The 25,684-nt window shown below is 49.1% G+C and overlaps 1 protein-coding gene across 1 annotated transcript; it reads right to left on the reverse strand.

The window, feature by feature from the left end:
- Positions 1–31: 31 nt before the first annotated feature.
- On the reverse strand, positions 32–19,163 carry PPM1M (protein phosphatase, Mg2+/Mn2+ dependent 1M). Its single transcript, XM_065407715.1, has 10 exons — positions 18,859–19,163; positions 11,280–11,403; positions 9,828–10,082; positions 8,719–8,831; positions 7,781–7,865; positions 6,981–7,099; positions 5,913–5,976; positions 4,423–4,530; positions 3,639–3,787; positions 32–2,052 (listed from the first exon to the last, which is right to left on the reverse strand). Exons 1-10 carry the CDS (start codon positions 19,086–19,088, stop codon positions 1,905–1,907), a joined length of 1,395 nt encoding a protein of 464 aa, XP_065263787.1. The 5' UTR covers positions 19,089–19,163; the 3' UTR covers positions 32–1,904.
- Between the last annotated feature and the right edge of the window lie 6,521 nt (positions 19,164–25,684).

Genomic DNA, 25,684 nt, shown 5'->3' on the forward strand with positions numbered 1-25,684 from the left:
ATTGCTATAATAAAAAATCTGTATGCATTAAATTGCAAAATATACCATTCAAATTCTCTTATATAACAGAACAATGTATGTCTTTGTACAAGAAACTTCTTGTGCATCTTTGAAGTTTATTTTGTTGTATTGGATTATTCAGGGCTCCTTTACTAAACAGCATCTTCTATTTAAAATGGCATTGGATATGGAGGACCTTGGTGCTGTTGCTTCAGCACTTGGATGCCTCAGATATGCCTGGTTCCCACACCTAGCACTACAGTCCTTCCCAGCAGCTTCCCCTGCTCTTCTAGTGAACTGTAAATCCCCAACTCCAGCAATGCCTGATAAATGAGGCATGAACCCGTCTCTAGCCGACTGCTGCATTCTATGAGGGCTTGTAATGTATACAAACCTTCACAAAAAACACTCAGCTGCTGTTTAGTCTGCTTGAGCCCCAGATTTGCAGAAATAAAACTTATAAGCTTCCTACCCCCCCCCCGTGCAAATGACACTACCTGTGCCAAGGGGAGAGATTCTACACCTAAGCACTACAGTGGCACAGCTGTAGCGTTTCAACTGTAGACAAGCTCTGAGAACTGCTTAAAAGAAGGAATCCATGTGAATTAACAAAAGCAACTCTAGTAAGTGACTGGCTTCTCTGGAAAGGGTTAAATACACGTACAGTCAGGAAATTGGTGGCACAATAAGCTGGTTGTTTCTCCTTTGGAGATGTCTTACTATTGTTTAATGATTCATCTTAAGGGCGAGTTTTAACTGTGCCTAACTTCTTTCAGAGGCTGTGGTAATCATCACCATGTTCATGGGTGTTTCTCAGTGAGCCAATCCCCATTTTAGCTTGATCCTGCTGTAGTGTAGTTAAATCATGCATTAGGTTAGCCTCAGAAAAGGACAATTCATGTTCTTGGACATCCAGTACTACCCCTCAGACCTTGTCCATTCTTATGAGGTTGGAAGGGCATTCCAACCTCATAATGTAGCAGAGGTAGAGTGCCAGAAATGGTAGAGTGGGCCAGTATCAGTTTTGTAGGGGGGTGGAGCAAAAGGAAAGTTCTCTTCCCCTCAAGCTGGCACAGTTCCAGTACCTCTCTTAGAGCAGTACTTGGTTATACAGTAACTCTTCCTCTTACTGGAAAGTGCACACAACAGTGCTCTTTGAAGTACACCTGTCTCCTTTTAGTGCTACTTGGTCATAAAACCCTATTATGCAAGAGTTCTAGAGCTTCTGTATGATGCTAATGTTAGACCCGCAATAGAGGTCTCCCTATGGGATGGGGAGCAAGCAGATACCAGACACAGAGTTGGTATATAATACTCTAAATGCTCTTCAATGATTACAAAACAAATCTTTACTCACTCCACCTTCATACCCCAAACATACTATACCAGAGAGCAAAGGTTAGAATGGTCCTGAGGGCTAGTCAAGGTTCCTTCCCTCAGGATAAAATCATAAGATGGGGGGAGCCGGCAAAACCACATCTATATCTATACAGGACACTGGATCAATAAATGACTCTGATTTGCAGAAGTCATAGGCATCCACTTATAGTCCATTCCGTTGCGTCATCCGTTCTTTGCCTTTGTTTACTAGGCCTTCTACCCGCACAATTCCAAAGAGACAATCTTGGGCAGAATGCCATGATCCAAGGCATGCCATTTCCTCCAATTCTTATACAATTTTACATCCACTGTTTCCTTTTTTTGATGACTTTCTATATTTTTCTCAGAACATAAGATTGTTTTTGCACAGAGTTGTAACAGACCTTCACCTTAAGTCCTTGCTTCAGTTGCTAACTTGAAATGCATGCATTCATGTCAAGCACGTGTCATTAATACCAGGCCTCAATGACCTATAACATTGATTCATATATCCATGTAATCTCTCTCTCTCTCATCTCGCAACACTAACAGTCCTCATCCCTGTTGTATAGTGGGATCACAAACACAGAGATGTCATCGTAGGATGCCGGGCTGTTGCCATCCAAAATCCACTGATGGCCATTCTTCTTCCCCCTGGCCGTGTGCACCAGGCACCTGGCCAGTTCTGAAAACCTGCAACAAGAAAACCAGGTTAGTTTAGGTTTATCATGGATCTCTCTCTCAAGGACTTAATACATGGCACTGCCATTGTTCAAAGCATGACCTGGAGCCTGACTGACACCCTCTTATCACCCCCATGAAGGAGGCATTGTTATCCCCATTTCACTGAGGGACAAATAGAAGTGATGTCTTTCCCCAGCCCCCCCGAAGGTCTTCCAACGCAGAGGCAGAGGTAGAAGTTAGGTGCTTTTAGCTCCCACACTTTTGCTCAGACCAACCCACTCTGTCATGTCACTGGGGCCACAAATGATGTGTGACAGGGCACAGCCAGATGGCTATAGGAAAGTAGTGAGAAACAGGTATGTTAGCCCCAGGCTAAACAAACCCCTGTTACCATGGTAACCAATGGCAGTTGCTCCAGGTTAATCAAGACACCTGGGACCAATTAAGCTCCTTCCAGAAAGCAGTGGAGACAGCTAGGTTGATTGGGACACCTGAAGCCAATCAGGGGCTGGCTGAAACTAGTTAAAAACCTCCCAGTTAGTCAGGTGGGCATGCATGTCAGGAGCTGTAGGAGGAAGTCGCGCTGTTGGAGAGACTGAGCAGTACACACTATATGAGGCACAAGGAAGGAGGCCCTGAGGTAAGGGTGAAGTGGAGCTTGAGGAAGTGGGGGCTGCTGTGGGGAAGTAGCCCAGGGAATTGTACGCATCCTGTTTCTAAAAGGTCAGGTACCATAGCTGATACTATCAGGGTCCCTGGGCTGGAGCCCGGAGTAGAGGGCGGGCCCGGGCTCCCCCATATGCCCCCCCGATTAATCACTGAGACTGGGAGACAACAGAGAGCGTGCAAGGGAGGATAGCTTCTCCTCACCTGCCTCGCTGGCTTATGATGAAAATGGCTCAGTAGGCTGTGACCCTTGCCTCTAGAGAGAGACGGGCTACGTGGAGGGTCACAGTGAGCCTCTGAGGCTAGCGAAATCCACCAGGAAACGCGGGACCCACGGAGACAAGGACAGAGCTTTGTCACAGATGCTACTAATACTTATAAAGGAGGAAGGTCAGTATAATTATCCCCATTTTACAGATGAGAACTGAGGCACAAAGTGGTGACATGACTTGCCCAAGGTCAGTCAGTAAGCCACTGCCTGAGCCAGGAATCCCTAGGTCCCCTGGTTCCAGGCCCGTGCTCTGTCCATTGAGCCATGCTACCTCCCCATGTATCTACATTGACAGTCTCCAGTAGCGTGACTGGTCCATGGGCTTGGGAATAAGCAGCGGGTTTGGATGGCTACAGGAATGCTGATGAACATCTGACCAGACTACACTGGCTGATGGTACAGCAGGGCCACAATGTTCCATAAGAGAGTGGGAGGATAAGCCAATGTGGTTTGAGTACAGCAGCTAATGCTCTAGGAATTGAATTTAACACACAGGGGCAAGACATGTTAGCCAGAGAGTGGAGTGATTTGTGACTTCACAAAACTGTCTTCACTGTGAACATGAGCAGTCCCACAGCCAAAGCAGGGGGAGAGAGAGGGCCTCTCATCTCCATGCCAGCTCCATGGGGTAGTAACCGCTAGAAAAGTTCAGTACTACCTGTATGGGTCTGTTCTGTTTTCATCAAGAAAGCTCCTGACAATCTGGGCCATCTCTTCATTGGACAGAATGTCCCAAAGGCCATCAGTTGCCAGGACAAGGACATCATCTTCTTTAATGTTACACGAAGCAAAGTCAAACACTTTCACCTAGAGAACAGTTAGTGATTTACTTAGGTTTCCCCCATCAGTTCTAGTACATAGCAAATGGTATTCTTAATGTTTCTTCTAGTATGTTTGGCCTCACAAATGTAAGCAAATCCTATCTTTCTTTTATTTCCCTGTTTAAGGGTGGTCATGCTTAATGAACCTCTTAAAGGCACATGGCTAAGGGCTGTCCATGAAGGTGGGCCTATTCTGCCATAGTCAGGAAGCCTGAAGAGCATTTGAATCCCAAACTAAATAGGTCATCATTGTTTATAACAAGCTGGGGCACTAGCACCACTCTAGTGGATTGTTATAAAAGGCTGGTGACTGTACCATTGGACGGGTAAGCTTAGAATGAGCAAGGGGTTGCTCCTCTGAAAGAATCCTGGGCTATGAAAACACGTGAAATATATGTGAAACTTTCCCTATCCCTGTCCTCTCTGCCCCAGCCTGTGCTGTTGGATTAATACCACCCGCTGGAAGCTGTGCAGTATGCAAACCAATACTAAGTTAGGCTGAGTCCTGCTGCTTCAGAAAGGAGGTTCCATGACCCAGTTCTGCTAAAGTGGGATCCCTAGTTCTGGCAGCTGGACTCTTATGTTCACTATCACAATCCTCACTTCCCCTTAGTCACTTACCTGGGGGATGCAGGAGAGGAATGGTTTGACTTCAATGTCTGTGTCAATAACTTTCAGCTGATGATCCCCCAGCCCTCGCGATACAGCCAGGGTCCCCAGCAAGCGCGTCTGGAATGGAACAAAGCCGTGTGTCAGAGCAACCCAGAACTCAGTGCTCTGAAGGAGTTCTGTGACTCTGGGTGTCAGTGCCTCTTCCCAGGCAGAACTGCATAAAGGCCACACGTCATGCCGCTTGGCACAGAGCATGGGACTGATGGGAGAGAAAAGAACCCTTGAGACAGAGTCTGATTCTGCCTGGCCCAATATGAGCAAAAAGTCAGAGGGGCCAAATGCCTGTGGAATATTTTCATTGACATGAATACACCTATCCACTAGACCTTGGTTTGGACCAAAAGTCATGGGGTGCTATGGAGATTCAGTCTGCAGGAGGCGGGGCTGGGTTCAGGGCTCTTCTTCAGGCCTAGGGAAGCCTGTAGCTGCAACTTCCTTTGATTTTTGGGGAACTACAAAGGTAAAGGAGATTCTCAGCTTTCACTTGCAAAGGCAGATTCTAGTCCTGTTCCTTCTGGAGAGCCTTGCAAATATAAAGCAACGTAAGCCACTGCAAGGGGCTAGCAACTGGGCTGCTATAGCTGGAGTGACAAAGTCCCACCCTGAGATGCATGCACTTGCTACGCACAATGGTGGCCACACAAAGAATCCTGATACTCCCCTGAATACCTAGGCCCCCACGCACAGTGAGGTGATCATGGTGGATGACAGGAATCAGTTCTGTTCGGAGGCAGGGGCAGCAAGACACTTGTGTAGCCCTGCCTCAAAGTGTTAATGCTGGCTCTGGATGTGCTTGTGTGTGAAGGTCAGTGCTGAAAATGGTTTCCCAGTTAATGTAGGAAGATAGGAAATACCAGGCTGGACCTGACCTATGGTCCATCTAGTCCAGTGTCCTGTCTCTGACAGGGGCCAGCAGCAGATGCTTCAGATGAAGGTGTAAGAACTACACACACAGGTCTCATCCTGCTTTCTAATAGAGGCTGGTATAAGCCCTGAAGCAGGATGTTTAATATCCCTTCCAAAAGTTTGGCTGTCATTAATTGTAACTCTAGGTAGTCTTGATATCCACATAACTATCCTCTCCCTCTTTGAATCGTGTTGAGTCCTTCGCCTCAGGGCAACGCCATGCCCCCAGCAGGGATTAGAAAGCACTGCCCGTTTGCAATGCAGGCTGATGAGGCTTGCTGGCTGCTCTGTGTTTGGGGGATTGGGCTGCAGGGGGAGCCATGGTAGTGCCTGATGTGGAAGGGTCTCGAGAGCTTCTCTCTGTATGGGATGAAGAGACCATGTAGGTCAGCTACTCCAGGGCCAAGCCCCACAGCATTACTTATAACTAAATTAAAGAAGGGGTGCTGAGCCGCTGTTGCTGTCGTGACAGGCATGGCTCTGTAAGGCTCTTGCCCTCTCAGTGGGTAGGGGTCTGTAGCGAATTCAGTTACCTGCTTCCCATGGCCATGGATAAGAGGGTACTTGAGGTCAGCTTTCTCCACTGTCTTGTATCCCCTAGAATAAATATAATATGTCATCAGCTAGCATTTCATTTACTTAAAGGCTTTTCTATGGGGCCCATCACCCAGTGTGTGAGCCTCTCAACAACAGTGAACTTGTCCTCACAACACTGCCTGTGACACAGGCACAGAGCCTAAGTGATACACCTGAGCTTACACAAGGACTCTGACAAAACTGGGATTTGACCCCAGCTCTCTTGAGGCTTGGTCTAGTTCCTCAGTGACAAGACCAGACCCTTCCCCTCTCACTTCTCACCGTCTGTACCCCTGCTGGTGCACCAAGACTGGGCTTCCTGGCCATATACCTAGAGAGATGAGGTGTAGAAGGGCTTTTATGCTGTAGACCGTCACGTCTCTGTCCTGAACCCATCGTTGCCCTTCCTCGTAGATAGACAAGAATAGGGGGCTTGCTAATGGCTGGCAAGCAGCCTCCTGTGAGACAACAGCACTGCCCAGGGAGACTGAACTCAGGTGTGTCTCTCTATCCTTACTGCTTGCACTGCATGTGGCCAGTACAAACACACCAACCTACTCTGTGCAAGGAAAGGGGCTGGGGAAAGGAATGTGGGAATCAGCTAGCCATAAGCATTTTGCACTGGTTGCCATCTGACAGCTATGCAGTGACAAAACAAATTGGTGGCTAGGATTCTGCCTCACTCAAGTCTCCCTTGTTGGCACTTGCAGTAGAGGAGTCCAGAATTTAACGTAAACTCCCTCCTCAAGGTGAGTTGCCCCTGGGCAGATGTTGAGACCCATTGGAAGGGCAGCTTGCACTGTTGTGGTGGAGAGGGGACGTCAGGCTCCAGGGTATCAGTCCAACTCCTGTCACCAGTGCTAAATTCACTTGTCCCCTCACAAGCAGCATTCAGGTTCAGAGGGTTCGTGCCAGCACCTCCCCTTTCTTTGCACCACACCTCCTCACTTCCAAAAGTGAGCTCACTGAGACACCCGGGGAAGGGAGTGCAATTATAAGGGTATCTCTACACGTCGGAGACTCACCATCCAGCCATGGAGTAATCCCGATAGAGGACCTTCTGGCCTACGTCATTGCCTTTCAGTCTCCTAGGAAACTCAAACCGGGTGAACTCCTCTGCCAGGAGCTTGGGGCAGAGAAAGGCCTAGAGAAGTAATCAGAACGGAATAGTCATCTCAAGGGTTAAGGACGACATTCGCCCCGGACTCGTGGATGGAGCCCAGGGCTGGAAGTCAGCAGTGGGGTTGTGCTCTGTTCCTTGCTCTGTCGCTGACGTGCAGTGTGATTTTAGACAAGTCTCGTCATCGCTCGGTGCCTCAGTTTCCCCATCAGTAGAACAGGAATAATGACACTTAAGCTTAAGATGCTTGAAATCTACATATGGAATATGCAATGTAAGAGCTAAGTAGTGGTATTATTTGCCAGGATCTGCTGTAGCTCAGCCATCATTACTCCTTGGGGGCTGTAGAGCCTGGACTTGATCCCCTTACCTTCCAGTATGGCATTTACTATTGCTGAAGTGCAAGCTGATAGAACCTGTATTTTCTGAGCTCCATTTACCACCCACTCAAGCTGGTGTTAGGAGGTGGTCTCCTTAATTTGGCCATACTGCATTTACCAGTTCTCCAGCACCGAAGAGGCAGTGCACCACAAATGATGCTCTTGACAGCCTGGACAAGATCCATGATGTTAGGAGGAGCTTTGATGCTGGGGGCACTGACTAGGCAGTGGCTGGTGAAGGGCACATGCTCACCTGTACAATCTCGCAGGCACACACATTCATCATTACAATACATGCAGGCAGCTAAAAGAAGGCACCACTCACCAGCTGCTGGATTCTCTGCCGCTCTGTCTCTGGGGTGAACTCACTGCTCAGGGGCACGATGCTCTGTTTCTGAACAAGGATCGCCCTGCATGGAAAAGAGAGGAGGTTCTAAGCCTATAGCCATCAGGAAAATGCTTTCTTACCTTGAATTTAATTTTCGTTTATAGTACTCCTCCTCTGAGTCAGTAACTGCAGTACAGTCGCTCTCTGCTCCCTCCTTCCTTATATCCCTACTGAGTGTTTTGTTCCCTGGGGTCAGGTACACACCAAAACACCTGGGGCCCAATTCATCACTGGTGTCAGAAGGTGAAAGTCCAGTGAGGTCAAAGTTACACCAGGAATGAATTTGGTGTATGGGCAGATGGACACAGCTGGCCTTATTCAGTGTTGATGTAACTTCCATAATTTCATTGCAATAGCATTCTTACACCAGAGCAGAGTTTGGCCTGGTCAGTTTAAGAATGACACAACTTTGTTGGAGGAAGCAATGGACTCACAACTGATGAGGAAACGCTAAAATCATCCCCTGCTCTGTATTTGAATGCACCCACAGGCCAGGATCAGGAAGAAGGGACATATACAATGCTTGTGTCATACTGGCCCAGCTGGAAGTGGTATTAGCTGCAGCTTAATGGATCTAGAACCAACAAAGCCATTGGGGCCCCTTAGCTTGGTAGCTCCTTTCATGTTCAATAGCTCAATGCTATCTGCACATTGCCAGTTAGAAATAGCCCTGCCTGTCTGTCTGTAAACCTGTCACATTGTGGATGCAAGGGAATTCTGTAGGGGCTGCACACTGCCTGAAGGAATATATCTTACCCATTGATGGGGTAACCCAGTGTGCCATATCCATGTGCTCAGCACCCCGTAAGCCAGCATGCTGTACCCACTCACTGAGCCTCCTGCAAAATCCACCATGAACTGGGGTCTGAACTCACCTGCTGTCCCCAGCATTAGCCACATAGAGCTTTCCCTGTAGGTAGAGGGCAGCCAGAGCAGTGCAGCCGCCTGACTGATTACTAGCTTCCATCTCTTGACCAATCACTTCATCCTGTTGGTGTGAACAACTCCAGTTAGTGACCTGATCTGCGGCAGTATGGCTCTCAGGAAGGGCAGTAGACTAAATCCAGGATGGTGACTACAGAACTGATAAAACGATAGTGGGGAATGGAGATATTGCTCTGGCTGCCAGAGCATCGCAGGACCCTAGTACGTGACAGATCTTAGAACTGTTGGACACCAGAGTGTGTTGTAGCAGGTTGAAGGGAAGATTTTCAAAGTTAGGCTCCCAATTCCTATCTCCTAGAACTGGAAGGGACCCCGAAAGGTCATCGAGTCCAGCCCCCTGCCTTCACTAGCAGGACCAAGTACTGATTTTGCCCCAGATCCCTAAGTGGCCCCCTCAAGGATTGAACTCACAACCCTGGGTTTAGCAGGCCAATGCTAAAGTCCATGGGAGTTGGGCACCTATCTCCTCTATACCCTTGAATGTCTCCCCTTAACTTCTCAACAGAGGCCAATTGAGGGCTTGTCAATATGTGCAGTTGCACTAGTTTAGGCAGGATGTACACGGATTCAGTTAACCCAGTGAAAACGGTTGTGTGGACACACGGTCTGGTCTGGACCAGGTTTATTTCAGTTTAGTTTATGTCAATTAGGATCAGGTTTAAGCTAAACTACAATAAGCTGCTCTTAATCCAAACTAAGAGTGTGGATACAGGGGTTGCCTAAACCGCTGCGTGTTTGGGTTGCATTAGAGATCAAGCAAGAGGGGAGGTGTTTGGCCCTGCGGGAGGCTGCAGATCCAAGTTTGGGCAGTGTGACTGCAGACTGGTTTGTGGGACACCAGATAAGAGTTGGGCTGTACTAGATTAGGAGAATTGCCTCACTGTCCTCCAGCGGCAGTGATGGAGGGAGAGATGGGGCCAGTCTGAGTATCACTGGGGCCTGAGCAATTGCTTTCATTGTTTGTGGCCATCCCTGATACTGGGCATGGGAGGAGCAGCAGTGGTGCAATTCTCTGGGTACCAACGGAAGGATCACTCACACATTCCTGGAAGGCGTTCTCCAGCGCTCCAATGACCACGTCTTCCTGCTGGATTTGCTTTTCCTCCACAAACTGGGGGTCGCTGGGGCAAATGCAGCAGCCACTCAGATGCATGGGGGGCTGAGCTTCAGTGATGCCTTCCACCACCTCCTCCAGCTTCTGCTTGATGCAGTAATGCAAGTAGTTGGAGGCGATTATTGCTGCGTCTGGGCCACCGTGACCATCAAACAGGGCCCAGTAATAACCAACCAGATACTAGTGGGAGAAGAAGAGTGAAGGTGAGAGGGGTTCTGTGCAGGTAGCAGGAGCACAGCCTGGAACTTTTGATGACAGGTTTTATATATACACCTCTACCCCCAATATAACGCTGTCCTCAGGAGCCAAAAAATCTTACCGCGTTATAGGTGAAACTGCGTTATATCGAACTTGCTTTGATTCGCCGGAGCGCGCAGCCCCGCCCCCCCGGAGCGCTGCTTTACCGCGTTATATCCGAATTCGTGTTATATCGGGTCGCATTATATCGCGGTAGAGGTGTACATATATATGTGTCCTGCCAGCATGGCATATACATAACCCCTGTGGCTTTTTCAGATTCACTAGCACATCATTTGGCCTCCCCAACATACAGACTGTGCTGAGCCCTGGGAAGTTTTCTGAACATTCTTGTTTTACTCCTGGCACAGAATCGCAGTGGTGCTCTGCAGGGATAATGCTGAGTTCATGCCTCCTGTAGTGTTTCATGGGAAATTCAGGACGTTTATTAACAAAACCAACCAACAAAACCATTAATGCTCTCACTGCATGGCTAAAAACCATGAGGCAGCATTTCTCACTCACAGCAGGAGCAGGTCATCCTTTGCCATCCACAATTGCCTTTCCCCACATGGCTACGATGCAGACACAAACAGTCCACTGACAGCAGCCCAATGATGGTAAATGACATGGCAAAACAGGTTGGAGTAGTTAATGAGAGCCCACATAGTTAGGGATATCAAGGATATTTGTTTACTAGCAACTGGCCACATGACGGCAATGGGATATACACTGAGAACAGCTTGTCTCCCTCAATGGGACTCTTGAAAGGCAGCAGCAGGTAGACTCATACCATCTGTATGGTCAGAGCAGGTGGGCCTCGCACCGTCTAGATGGCCAGAGATGGTGGAACCTATACTATGTGGCCTGTGGCTGCTTCCACCCCAGGGCACTGCCGTGCTTCTTCAAACATCCTCTTTCAGTGCCTAATCCAAAACCCACAGAAGGGGAGGCTTTCCATTGCCTCCCATGGGGATTGGAACAGGCCCCCTGAGCCGAACCCCAAGGCAAGGGTGCTCATCAGCCAAACAGATGCATATGAAGGATCAGACAACTCAGCTAGGTTCCATGGTGAGTGGGGAACTAGACATACATCCATACATGTGATACAGGTAGATTTGACAGAACATATGGAATCACCTGATTGGAGCAAAGAATCAACCAGTCCTGCTCCTCCTCCATGCCTATCTCCCTCCTCCTGACGGATATCTGACAGCATGTTGCCTGGTCCTCATTGAATTCCGATTTCTCTGCATTGATGACTCTGAGGAGACAGACACTCCAATTAACTGGGAAATTACATACATACCTGGCATTATGCGAGGTCCAAGACACTTGTGTAAAGAGCCTCTGGGGAATATTATAGTATTGCTGTGTTGCCAACTCTTGCGATTTTATCATGAGTCTGATGGCATTTGGTGTTCTTCGACCTCTCGAGGTCCCTTCCAGTCCTAGAGTCTATGAATCTACGAACCCCAGCTCCTGGAGTCATGGGATTGTGAGAATCTCAGCTTGTATTTTTTTTAAAAAAAAAAAACTATATTTCTGGCCCTCCTGGCTGCAGAGAAAAACTGGGAAACATGACCCCCAATGGCTCAACTGCCAGAAGGCAAATACAAAGAACCCAACACTTAGCTTTTTAAAGTCTCATGATTTTAAAGTTAGTCTCATGTTTTGGGGGACAGTGAATCATGATTCTGAAATGCTTTGTGAAGCACACAAGGGCAAGTCAATTCTAGGGATGGCTCTCCTAGGAGTCAAGAATCAGGGGGTAGCCGTGTTAGTCTGTATCTACAAAAACAACAAGGAGTCTGGTGGCACCTTAAAGACTAACAGATTTATTTGGGCATAAGCTTTCGTGAGTAAAAACCTCACTTCTTCGGATGCATAGAGTGAAAGTTACAGATGCAGGCATTATATACTGACACAGGGAGAGCAGGGAGTTACTTCGCAAGTGGAGAACCAGTGTTGACAGGGCCAATTCAATCAGGGTGGATGTAGTCCACTCCCAATAATAGATGAGGAGGTGTCAATTCCAGGAGAGGAAAAGCTGCTTCTGTAATGAGCCAGCCACTCCCAGTCCCTATTCAAGCCCAGATTAATGGTGTTGAATTTGCAAATGAATTTTAGTTCTGCTGTTTCCCTTTGAAGTCTGTTTCTGAAGTTTTTTTGTTCAATGATAGTGACTTTTAAATCTGTAATGGAATGACCAGGGAGATTGAAGTGTTCGCTTACTGGCTTATGTATGTTACCATTCCTGATGTCCGATTTGTGTCCATTTATTCTTTTGCGGAGGGACTGTCCGGTTTGGCCAATGTACATGGCAGAGGGGCATTGCTGGCACATGATGGCATATATAACATTAGTGGATGTGCAGGTGAATGAGCCCTTGATGGTGTGGCTGATGTGGTTGGGTCCTCTGATGCTGTTGCCAGAGTAGATATGGGGACAGAGTAGGCAACGAGGTTTGCTACAGGGATAGGTTCCTGGGTTGGTGTTTCTGTGGTGTGGTGTGTAGTTGCTGGTGAGTATTTGCTTCAGGTTGGGGGGTTGTCTGTAAGCGAGGACTGGCCTGCCTCCCAAGGTCTGTGAGAGTGAGGGATCATTTTCCAGGATAGGTTGTAGATCGTGGATAATGCGCTGGAGAGGTTTTAGCTGGGGGCTGTATGTGACGGCCAGTGGTGTTCTGTTATTGTCCTTGTTGGGCCTGTCCTGTAGTAGGTGATTTCTGGGTACCCGTCTTGCTCTGTCAATCTGTTTCCTCACTTCCCCAGGTGGGTATTGTAGTTTTACGAATGCTTGATAAAGATCTTGTAGGTGTTTGTCTCTGTCTGAGGGGTTGGAGCAAATTCGGTTGTATCTTAGGGCTTGGCTGTAGACAATGGATCGTGTGATGTGTCTTGGATGGAAGCTGGAGGCATGTAGGTACGTATAGCGGTCAGTAGGTTTCCGGTATAGGGTGGTGTTTATGTCATACTGACCGCTATACGTACCTACATGCCTCCAGCTTCCATCCAAGACACATCACACGATCCATTGTCTACAGCCAAGCCCTAAGATACAACCGAATTTGCTCCAACCCCTCAGACAGAGACAAACACCTACAAGATCTTTATCAAGCATTCGTAAAACTACAATACCCACCTGGGGAAGTGAGGAAACAGATTGACAGAGCAAGACGAGTACCCAGAAATCACCTACTACAGGACAGGCCCAACAAGGACAATAACAGAACACCACTGGCCGTCACATACAGCCCCCAGCTAAAACCTCTCCAGCGCATTATCCACGATCTACAACCTATCCTGGAAAATGATCCCTCACTCTCACAGACCTTGGGAGGCAGGCCAGTCCTCGCTTACAGACAACCCCCCAACCTGAAGCAAATACTCACCAGCAACTACACACCACACCACAGAAACACCAACCCAGGAACCTATCCCTGTAGCAAACCTCGTTGCCTACTCTGTCCCCATATCTACTCTGGCAACAGCATCAGAGGACCCAACCACATCAGCCACACCATCAAGGGCTCATTCACCTGCACATCCACTAATGTTATATATGCCATCATGTGCCAGCAATGCCCCTCTGCCATGTACATTGGCCAAACCGGACAGTCCCTCCGCAAAAGAATAAATGGACACAAATCGGACATCAGGAATGGTAACATACATAAGCCAGTAAGCGAACACTTCAATCTCCCTGGTCATTCTATTACAGATTTAAAAGTCACTATCATTGAACAAAAAAACTTCAGAAACAGACTTCAAAGGGAAACAGCAGAACTAAAATTCATTTGCAAATTCAACACCATTAATCTGGGCTTGAATAGGGACTGGGAGTGGCTGGCTCATTACAGAAGCAGCTTTTCCTCTCCTGGAATTGACACCTCCTCATCTATTATTGGGAGTGGACTACATCCACCCTGATTGAATTGGCCCTGTCAACACTGGTTCTCCACTTGCGAAGTAACTCCCTGCTCTCCCTGTGTCAGTATATAATGCCTGCATCTGTAACTTTCACTCTATGCATCCGAAGAAGTGAGGTTTTTACTCACGAAAGCTTATGCCCAAATAAATCTGTAAGTCTTTAAGGTGCCACCAGACTCCTTGTTATTCTCCTAGGAGTCTGAGCAAATACAGAAAACTAATTACCAGGAAGAGCCCCAAGTCATTTATTGGAGATGGAGGTGTCCCGGGCATTAGGAGTCAGTGATGTCAGTCATTGCATACAGTCACTGCCCTTTTCGCTAGTGCAGGTGTGTACAAAGATGGTGGTTCCAGTATCCATTCTGATGTAAAGTCTGAATGATTATATGTATAATAATAGTACTTTGCAATTCTCTAGCACCCTCCATTCAAGATTCCAAAATGCTTTATAAACATTCAGTGAGTTTAGCTTCACAGTCCCACCTCAGAGGTGTGTGTATCATTAGATACACACACACCCTTTACAGATGGGGAAACTGAGGCACAGAAAGTTTAAGGCCTCCATTTCCAAAGGTGTCCACTGGTTTTCGGGTGCCCCACTTGAGATCCATAAGGCCTGACTTTCAGGGATGCTGAGCACCCCCAGCTCTCTTTAAAGTCAGTTGCAATTGTGGGCGCTCAGCACCTCTGAAAACCAGTTCACAGTGTCTCAAGTTGGCCACCCAAAACCAGAGGCACCCAAATCAGTGCAGGCTTTCGGAAACGTAGGCCTTGCTCGAGGTCACCCAGTGAAGGTGGAGCAAGGAATGGAATCCAGATCTTCTGATTCCCAGTCCTGTGCTCTGACCACTAGACCATGCTTGCTCCCTCTTCAACCTCAGTCATCTCTGTGTCATATGACAGTGATCTAACAAACAGGGCCATTATGCAGGCACTGCAGGAACAAGGAAGGAGCTGAACTGGGAGGGAGAAAGCTTTTTATTAAGAGCATAAATGTCAGCAAGTGATTGAAGATACGGAAAATTATAGTGTGATAATCTATTATGTGTACAGCATGGAGTGTCTGTGTTAGAGCCTGGGCTCTCTCTGACCTTCTGTTGGCTCCGGGAGCACTGGCATTTCTGGCAGGCATGGTACTAGTACCTACACCAGGACTTGTGCTGTGTCTATGTCCCTGCATGATCATTGTTGTTGCTTGCAGCTGTCCCAGTGTGCCCTCTTTTAAAGGCCTCTCTCTCTCCATGTTCTGGCTGGTATTCACATCCTAACACCAACAGGGCCAGACCCGTGCTTTTGCTACACTGCCTTGCACCACTCTGGCAGTACCAAGCAGCTGTAATGCCAGTATAAATGACCCCCAAAGGGTTCCCTGGGTGGTGCAGAGCTGTTCGTGTTGAGCGCCGAGATGAACCCTATCAGGTAAGGATTTTGAGACTGTTTTTGTAAGTTGCTCTACACCGCCACGGGAACATGTGGCCCAACAATAAAGCCCAGTAGAGTCGCAGCACAGGACTACTGGAGTCTCATCGTCTTGAGCTGTCCAGCCAGTCTTACTGCTTTTAAACCCTTATTGCTCTTCTACAGAGTGGAACAGGCAGTCATTACCATCCAGACGCTTCAGGCCTGATTCTCTGCTTACGCCTGGCACAGCAGAGGGGGAGATGGCAAGGAGCCAGTACACACCCTTGATTTTTAGCTCTGGTCCCGGCTCCGGCACATTTTAGAGCTGCCTGGGAGCTGCTCTGAATTATGTCAGTTGGCTGGCGCCCTAAGAAGCTTTGTGCTCCAGCCATTCCCCTTATCTGCCCAAGACATATACCTCCCCACCCCAAACATGCCCCCTACTCTGAGAAAGGGCACAGGAGCCAGTTCCACCAGCTTGTCACCTGCTGGGGACTCAGCCCACACCAGGGGAATCAAGGGAGGTTTCCGCTCCCTTTGCACTGTAGAGTAGGCCAGAGAACTTGGCCCTTCCTTGGCCAGGGATGAAGTGAACAGCTTCTGCAACCAGCAGTATTGTTAACCCTAAAAAGCAGCCAAAGCCCAAAGTCGCTTTGCTCTTCTCCAGGGGGCTGATCCAGTCCTGGCTGGCACAGCGAGCACCTCACTGATTTATTTCCTCAAGTTGGCATTTGCATGATTAGAATTCTTCTGCTGTTTTCCTTGGAGCAAAGAACTAATGTCTCCTCCTCCTGCCTGCAAGCCTGGCTGCCACAACACCACAGCGCAGCCCGGCCTGCCTGTTCCAATGCTAGGAATTACTCTGAAGAGCCTCGTTTGACCAGTTCTCTGCAGCTTTGAGGTTTCTAGTAGACCTTGTGCAACTCAATATAAACAAAGTCACCACAGAGGACGGGAGGAACATTCAAAAGGAAGGGCCAGATCCTCAGCTGAAGGAAGCAGGCGTAGCTTCACTGAAGTGGTGTGGATTTACACCAAGGGATTTACACCAGCTCAGGGTTTATCTCCAAGAGTCGAAGAGTGATGACAGCACGGGAACTGAGGCTCAGGCCTGTTGGAAATGCGTGAATGAGTAAAGCTGGGGAGATGGATCCTCCAAAGCCCACAGTGGCTCCCTCTTCATTTGAGTGCAATTGCAGGGGTGCTGACATTGCTCTATGATGAGCTTGGATCCTGGCACCTGAGAGGCTGCCTGTCTCCCCATTCACCTGTGCCTGGTTTGGCTGGCTTTACAGGACACCGTTGCAAGGTGGGCTAAGCCCTTGCCTTCGCTCTTACTTACAGCCATGGAACCTTTGCCTAAAACCATGTCAAATCTCCGAAGCTAAGCAGCACTGGGTGTGGAGAGCACTTGGCTGGGAAATCTCCTGTGTGCTACACAAAGCAGTGCTACTGATTCACTAGGGGTGCTCTTCCCCGCCCACCCGAGCCATTGCCCGGTACAGGCTAAGGCAGAGGTGGGCAAACTATGGCCCACGGGCCACATCCGGCCCGCGGAACCGTCCTGTCCGGCCCCTGAGCTCCTGGCCCGAGAGGCTAGCCCCCGGTCCCTCCCCCACTATTCCCCCTCCCCCGCAGCCTCAGCTTGCCCTGCCACCGGTGCAATGCTGAGGCAGCGCAGCTGCAGAGCCAAGGCCTGACCCAGTGCTCTGTGCTGTGCAGCGCAGCTGCCTGTCCTGGAGCAGCCGCGCCGCCAGCCACTGGTGCTCCAGGCAGCGCAGTAAGGGGGCGGGGGGGGGGGGTTGGATAGAGGGCAGGGGAGTTCGGGGGGTAGACAGGGGCCGGGGCTGTGGATAGGGGTCAGGGCAGTCAGAGGGCAGGGAACAGGGGGGTTGAATGGGAGCAGGGGTTCTGGGGGGGCAGTCAGGAAGGAGAGGGGGGGTTGGATGGGGCAGCGGGGGGGGCAGTTAGGGGCTGGGTGTCCGGGGACGGTCAGGGAGAAGGGGTGGTTGGATGGGGCAGGGGTCCTGTGGGACAGTCAGGAAGGAGAGTGAGGGTTGGATGGGGCGGGGGGTCCGGAGGCGGTCAGGGGACAGAGATCAGGGGGTTTGGATGGGGCAGGGGTTTCCCAGGGGGCCGTCAGAAGATGAGAAGCTGCGGGGGGTCCGATATGGGGCAGGGGCCAGGCCACGCCTGGCTGTTTGGGGAGGCACAGCCTCCTCTAACTGGTCCTTCATACAATTTCAGAAACCCGTTGCGGCCCTCAGGCCAAAAAGTTTGCCCGCCCGTAGGCTAAGGAGCTCTCTGCTGCCAGATGGTGCCATCTCTCTTGCACTGGTACCCTGGCCAAACTCCAACAGCGATAGTTACATTCTGCCTGTAAACTTCTCCCTGCAGTTTCAAGTGGCTGTGCCTTTCTTTTTCTTCCCTTCCTGCCCTGAGCAGCTGTGGGGTGCTGCTAAGCGGCCGATGGGATCCCTGGAGAGGGCTTTGAGTCCTTTGGGATGAGAGGCAGGAGAGAAATGGAAATACTATGTCATCCTAATTCTCTTGCTTCCTTTCTAGCAGTCAGGAAGATCTGGAGCCTTCAGGGTAGAAGTCTTTGGTCTGGCACTAGCTGCTGATGCCCTGCTGAGTGGCAGTCCATGAAGACAACACTGGTTGTCTCCAAGCAGCTCCTAACTGGGCAGTCGTTCTCTGATCATCTCTGCCTCTGCTGCACCTTTTGCAGCTCTAATGGGAGCTCGGGGAGTCCATCCTCTGGCCCCAGGGGCTGTGTGAGCAGCAGCATGCAGGCACTATTTCTGTTGACATGCTCACACCCCCTGACAGGAGAACCCTCTCCCTCTCCTACTCTGTAGCAGTGGGGGGAAGATCGGACTTGACTGCTCTGCACGTTTTCAGAAAGCTCCTATTTCACCATGCTGCAGTAAACTTGCAGATCTTTCTAACCCCGTCCTGACGTCCTGCTTTCATCTCCCTGGCACGTTCCCACAGGGGCCAGGACCATTAGAGGCCAGAGGGACTCCCCCTGTTAGATGCTGAAAGCACTTCTAGCCCCAAACCTTAGTTACTAGAACTGTGGCTGGTGGCTTTAACCAGTTAGACAGATCCGCTGGCAGGGTCAACAACAGCCACAAGGAGGGGCAGGGGAGAGAGGACAAAAGCAGTTGTATAGGATGAAGAGCCAGCATTTGCATTTCCTCCTGGGCTTCAGGACACTCAGTATAAAGCTGCTGTGGCATTAAAGCTGCTGATTCCATCACAGTTTTGCTTCCCCGCCCAGCTGTAAGCAGACCCATATTTTCACACACACACGCGCGCGTCTTCCAGGCTCAGCCACGCACCGGATTCTCCCCCAGTAAACCTGAGCAAAGGGTACTCACTCCGCGTAGCCCGTCCGCCACTGCAGTGGCCTGTCCCGGGGGGGGCAGTAAATAGGCCGCCTGCCCGGAAGTCTCTCCCCGGAGCAGACTCCGCGCAGGAACTTGGGCCGCCTGTACAGTGGGACAGCTGGCAGCTGCTGCTCCACCCCCCGCCTGAGGGACTCGGCGTTCCCTGGGTTTGCTGCGGATCCGCTTCTCAAAAAATGCTTCTTGAACCAGACTGAAGACATTAAAAAGGAGCGCGAGGGGGAAACCACGTCAGCTTTGTGCTCTGCCCGCGACTGCTCTCTACAACTCAGAGACCAGAACAGAAGTTGGCTGTGGGACGAGTCATAAATGCTAATGCAGGGCTCTGTGCAATCAGTGACCTCAGTGCCTGTGAGTCAGCCACACACACGCGCTGACTGCAACAAGAACTCAGTCCCCTGCTTCACTCCACGCTTTGCACAAGCCCCCGCAATACCCAGAACCGCACACAGGCTGTTGTTCCCCTTGTTACTTAAGGGAAGACTTTGGTCATTTGCATTAGCAAGAATGCAGCCCTATTAGGCTGGGTTCTGTACAAACATGGGGAGGGGCAGTCCCTACCCCAAAGGGTTTACAATCTAAACAGGACAGACAAGGGGAGTGTTTCAGTGGTAGCCATGTTAGTCTGTATCAGCAAAAACAAGGAGGAGTCCTTATGGCACCTTAGATTAGAGACTAACACAAATTTAACAAAAGGGGAGTGTTGTTATCTCCATTATGCAGCTGGGGAACTGAGGTCCAGCGAGAAAGGAAGTGACTTGCCCACCCAGGAATCAAACCTGAATCTCTTGAGTCCTAGTCCAGTGCTCTAACCATTGAGCAGACTTCCTTGGTCCTGGTGATACTTGACACTACAGGGAACAGTAGGACAGCTGTTTTCCTGATGGCTAGTAAAGATGATGTCAAAGTCACACGTTTAAGGCACCGTACAAACTTGAGCAACCACTGAAGGACAAAACCAGAACGAAAGAGGTCCTTGGCGTAGGTTAGAAAAGGACAGTGGTCTGATCACAGGACTGCGAGTCAGCAACTCCTGAGGCTAGTGCTAGCTCTGACACTGACTACGTCTATGGCCTTGGGTAAGTCATTTAATAAAAGGGCAAATTAAAATTAAATAGGCCTCTGATCCTCCAAAACTACTGGATCTCCCCAAAGCACTGAGCAATTTCTTCCACTCCCACACTGCTTGCTCTTCTCCGGTCTCCTACACAAAGCTTTCCACCCCACGTCTACAGTCTTTCCTTCCCCAGCCCAGAGAACGTATCGGTTTCTCGCTAACTCGTGGCTGTGTGGGTTCCAAGCAGATTTCCAGGCCTGGATCTCTTAGTGCCCAATCCAGCTGCATTGCAGGACTCCGTTCCGGCTCTGAATCTGTTGCATTGTCCTGTCTGTGCCACCCCCGTGGAGATAATATTTACCATCCTACCTCACGGGACTGGAGGGTTGTGAGGATTAAGTCATGTCTGTAAAGTTATCTAAGTGCTAAGCATTGTCACCAGATCTGACATAGATGCCTCCCTTGGCTGTTGAATGCCCGTGTTTCCCAAGAGCATTTGTTATGATTCCCACCATGGAAAATGGGGCAGTTAATACACATTTGGGGTTGTGCATTTTCATTACCTACTAGACCAGCAGTCCCCACCTGTGGCCCCCAGAGCACTCGATAATGGCCTATGGAAAACTGGCTGGTGATGTGGCACTGACTTGTCTTCCTCCTTGGCCTTGTCTTCATCACTAGCCTATTTTTACCTAGAGTTTATTGAGTGCTGATTAATGTGAGATACTTATCCCATTTGTGAAGGCTAGTGTAGACATGTCCCCACGCATGATTTCCTGTGCAATACTGGCCATAGAACTTCACTCAGTAGTTCCTCTTTCAAGCCCAATCCATCTCCATCTCCTGGGGTGGAGTCCTGGCCCCCATAAAGTCAATGGGAGTTTTGCCATTGACTTCAGTTCCACTAGGATTTTACCCCTTGCTTCTTGTTGCTTTTCCAGGCTTCAAGAAGAAACAGCTGAAAACAAGGAGTTTGGCATTGTCTTCACTCGGACAGAAGCTGTATTGCTGAGAGTTTGCCTTAACACTGTGCAACTTAAAACTACAACTGCCTTGTCTTCACTAGGATTGTGACATTGGTTAAAAATACCCCTTTTTCCGAGTGAAGGCACAGCCTAGATGATCACACTCGTCCTGGGCCTCCAAAGTACCCTAATTGTGAGCTCATCTGTAAAAAGTATGTGAACGTTCATATGAGATCACAATAGCCTATAATAACAAATGTAGATGGGAAAAAGTGCTAAAAAAGAGACAGAAGGACTGAATTAATCCAAACCAAAGGCTGACGGATATAATTCAAGCCGTGTTAAGATCATGCCTGGTAAATAAGAACAGTGTGAGACCGGAAATCAATAAACCAAAATTTCTGTGTCAGAAATTAGGCCTAATTGGTGAACAAAGTAATGAGGGGCTGAGCTATTCCACCCATCACTCCCATTTGGGGTCCCCAAAAAGGACTTTGGGGGGAAATCTGGCTACTGCAGTGCTGAGTGACTGAGAGACAAGAGAAGGAGCGAGCTTCACACGGGGGACCCCGGGATTCAGCATAACACCATTGTGCAGGGGCGGCTCTATGTATTTTGCCGCCCCAAGCACGGCAGTCAGGCGGCTTTCGGCGGCATGCCTGCGGGAGGTCCGCTGGTAACGCGGACTCAGTGGCATGCCTGCGGGAGGTCTGCCGGTCCCGCGCTTTCAGCGTACCCGCCGCCGAATTGCCGCCGAAACCGTGGAACCAGCGGACCTCCCGCAGGCATGCCGCCGAAGGCAGCGTGACTGCCACCCTCACGGCGACCGGCAGGCCGCCCCCTGCGGCTTGCCGCCCCAGGCACGCGCTTGGTGCGCTGGTGCCTGGAGCCGCCCCTGCCATTGTGCCTTCTTTGTCCTAATCCTGGGAGATGTCCTGAGCAGAGCAGGCCAGACAGAGGGATTCAGATGACATTATCACCTCCACTGGCTCTGACTAAATCCCAACCGCCACCTGAGACGTGAGACTTTATCTCCCCCATATGTCCCTTTCCTTCATACCTTATTTCTTCTCTTTCCTACCCCTCTCCCTTTTCCTTCTACCTAATCCAAGTCTGTTTTAGCCAGCCAAGACTGTATACACCTCTACCCCGATATAACGCTGTCCTTGGGAGCCAAAAAATCTTACCGTGTTATAGGTGAAACTGCGTTATATCGAACTTGCTTTGATCCGCCGGAGTGCGCAGCCCCGCCCCCTCGGAGCACTGCTTTACTGCGTTATATCCAAATTCGTGTTATATTGGGTTGCGTTATATCAGGGTAGAGGTGTATTTTGCAGCACCGATGTAAGCTTGTGACCAGAAAGGCAGCTCAATGCAATGATTCCAAGAGCCAGATGCTGGTACCAGTTTGCCAGGTCTTGTGGTGGCTAATAAGACTGTGTGCTGGGCCCAAACTTTTCAGCAGTGAGATTGCAATGGAATGTCGACATCAAAGACAGAACTGGATTTTCTATCCCTGCTGTTCCTTTCTCTCCCCTTTTGTGTGTTTACTAACGTCTCTGTGCCCCCGAAAGGACATCTCCAAGAGGCCAATGTAAATGATTGGGCTACACCAGAGAACGGGACTGGGACCAGACCAGTCCAAGATTGGGGGAGAGCAAAGGCTACTCTGGGTGTTGCTGTGATACATATATTAAAAATAATTATTCTGATGAAACCTAAAAGCAGAAGTGAAACTTGTGAGGGCCGGGGCGAGAATGATGAAACACAGAGGCTTGCAGTTTATATTTGTATTGTTCCTAGAGGTGCATGAAAGCCCACCAAAATAAAAAGATTCAATTAAAGAGACATGTCGGATAATTTTGCACCCAGATGTGGGGTTTGAGCTAAATGCTGCCATCAGCTCTTGCAAACATTTTCCTATTTGGAAGTAAAACATGCTCTTGTTTAGCTTGACATTTCCTCTCACAACCCCAAGGTAACCACTCTGGTAGGACCAGGAAGTGAAAGTGACTATTGGCCAAAAGGGAAACTCTTTTCACTGTCCAAGTTGAGTCAAGAGCAGAAAACAAATGGTGAAAAGCACATTGGATTATACAAATTCTTTCTGTTTGTCTTCTTCCAGGTGTTGGTGGTAATGCAGCAGAGAAGGATGCTTGTTTGATTATGGTAGTAAGGCAGCGTACAGATACCCCAATGAGCGCCAGAGAGCTAGGCGCTATACAGGCACACAATAAAAAGATAATCCCTGTTCCTTTGTTTTTGTCACCTGTGTAAGTATTAATTTGTATGCAGTGTAGGTGTTGCTGTGTTGGTCCAAGGATATTAGAGAGACAAGATGGTGAGATAATATCTTTTATTGGACCAGCTTCTGTTGATGAGGTCAGAAGAGCTGTGTAAGCTGGAAAGCTTGTGTCTCTCACCAACCAAAGTTGGTCCAATAAAAGGTATTACCTCACCCACCTTGTCTCTCTAAGTATTAATTTGGTAATTTACTGAATTAAGCTAAACTGGTATAAGGGCAAGGGCTTAAAATGGTTTAAGTGCATCTACATTGCGGTTTCAGCGGTTTAACTGAATCTATTTCAAATCCATTTGGTTCCACTAGTGGAAGTTTTCTAATACAGACAAGGCCTCTGTGAAGTTCCTCTTCTTTCCCAGGTCCCTTCCCACACATTCTTCCATGGAAGAGAGTAATCTGTCTTGTGACTTCCAACCTGTTCCTTAAGCAGCAAAGCTGGTGTCACTGCCACTAGGTGGTGCTAGCTGATTTGAGCATCTTTGTGCTGTTCATTCAGGGAGAGCAAAGAACCTGCTCTGCCTGCAGTGGGTTTTTCTGGAGGTGAAGATGAAGGGAGTGGAAGAGAAGCGGCAAACTGCATGTTGTGCTCTAAGATTTGGCCTTTCTAAATTTTAGGGAAGAGAGACTCTCCTTGGTACACCCATATTATGCAGTTCTGGTCACCCCATCTCAAAAAAGATACGTTAGAATTGGAAAAGGGTACAGAACAGGGCAAAAAAAAAAAAAATGATTAGGGGTATGGAACAGCTTCCATATGAAGAGAGATTAAAAAGACTGGGACTTCTCAGGTTGGAAAAGAGATGACTAAGGTGAGATATGATAGAGGTCTATAAAATCATGACTCGTGTGAACAAAGTGAACAAGGAAGAGTTATTTACTCCTTCACATAACACAAGAACCAGGGCTCATCCAATGAAATTAACAGGCAGCAGGCTTAAAACAAACAAAAGGAAGTACTTGTTCACAAAATGTACAGTCAACCTGTGGAACTCATTGCCAGGGGATGCTGTGAAGGCCAAGATTATAACAGGATTCAAAAAAGAACTAGATAAGTTCATGGAGGATAAGTCCATCAATGGCTATTAGCCAAAGATGGTCAGGGATGCAACCCCATGTTCTGTGTGTCCCTAGCCTCTGATTTCCAGAAGCTGGGAGTTTACCTGGATCATTGGTCTGACCCAGTATGGCTGTTCTTATGTCCCCTTTTTTTCCAGTGTTGTCCTTGTCCTATGTCTTCCTACAACTTCTCTTGACACCATATTGCCCTGGCAGGATTACTCAACTGCCCTTCTTTGCCTCCCTCATACACTGTCTCTTTTGCCCTCTGTTCCCAGCCTCCTCTCCTTAGGAATCTTAGTTAGGGTCTCTCCTCAGACTCTTCATCTCCTTATCTAGGCCAGAGACAGATCTATCCATGTTGGTAAGGCAAAAAGCCTGAAAAATGTGGCTACAATACAGATTAAATCTGCATGCAATATGCATAAATGTCAAAGGGAGTGTCCTACTGGACCCCTCTCCCTATCAAAATCCACCAGCTCCTCTCAATTCCATCCCAACTCTCCATCACTGCCCTTAGGTCACCCACATGGGGGAGAAGCTTGAGTCAACACCTCCTGCTGCTACTCTGCCCTCCTTCCCCTCCTGTGCCCCTATTCCCCCTCTGCTGCTGCTCTTTCTCCACAACCTCCACTTAAGGATGAAATGTGTATGGAACATGCACAGACATCTGCCAGTCTGCCCCACAACTTAATCAATTTCCCTCCCAAAGCTAGCAATGCTCCCCAGTATCCCCATAGCACCTGTCATGATTCTTCCTTTCCCCTGAGCCTAGCCAATCTCCCTCTGCATGCCAGTACTTCAGAGGTGCTTTTCCCACCTTGGGGCTCAGAGATCCGGCTCCTGCTCCCACCTTTGCTCAGTTCCTACCAAGTCTCTGATGGGAGGAGTTAAAGGCAGGGAGGGCACTGATTGGCTGGCAGAGGAAGGCGTGACAGATGCATCAAGCCATGCCCCCTCTGGCAGCCAGCTATAAAAGTTGGAGCAGAGGCAGAAGGGGCTGCAAGGCTAGATAGGAGGGGATGTGTAAGCATGCCAGGCATCAGGATTGAAATGCTTAGGTTCCCTGGAGCCACAGGTGTGAGGGATTGACTCAGTTCTCATAAGTAGGTGTCTTCAACCCTGTGATGTGCTGGAGGAGATTAATCAAGCCACAAGTTATCTAAGGAAGGAGAAAGACACCCGGGTTGGCACCTGGTCAGTAGAGGGCCCAGTTTGACACTCAGCAATCAGGACCAGGAAGGGTTACAGTGAGCATCCAGATAGAGGCTGCAAAGGGAAGAGCAAGGAACAATCTCGGAGAGGCAGCAGCAGCTAGAACCCCAGAGGGTCAGAGCCAGGAGTGGTCATGAGCTGGCCCACAGCAGGACTGAGAAGGGGAGAAGAGCAGCTCAGCTGTGTAACTGCCCAGTGGATCTG

Source organism: Emys orbicularis, chromosome 7, assembly GCF_028017835.1.
Source record: "Emys orbicularis isolate rEmyOrb1 chromosome 7, rEmyOrb1.hap1, whole genome shotgun sequence".
Classification (NCBI taxonomy): Eukaryota; Metazoa; Chordata; order Testudines; family Emydidae; genus Emys; species Emys orbicularis.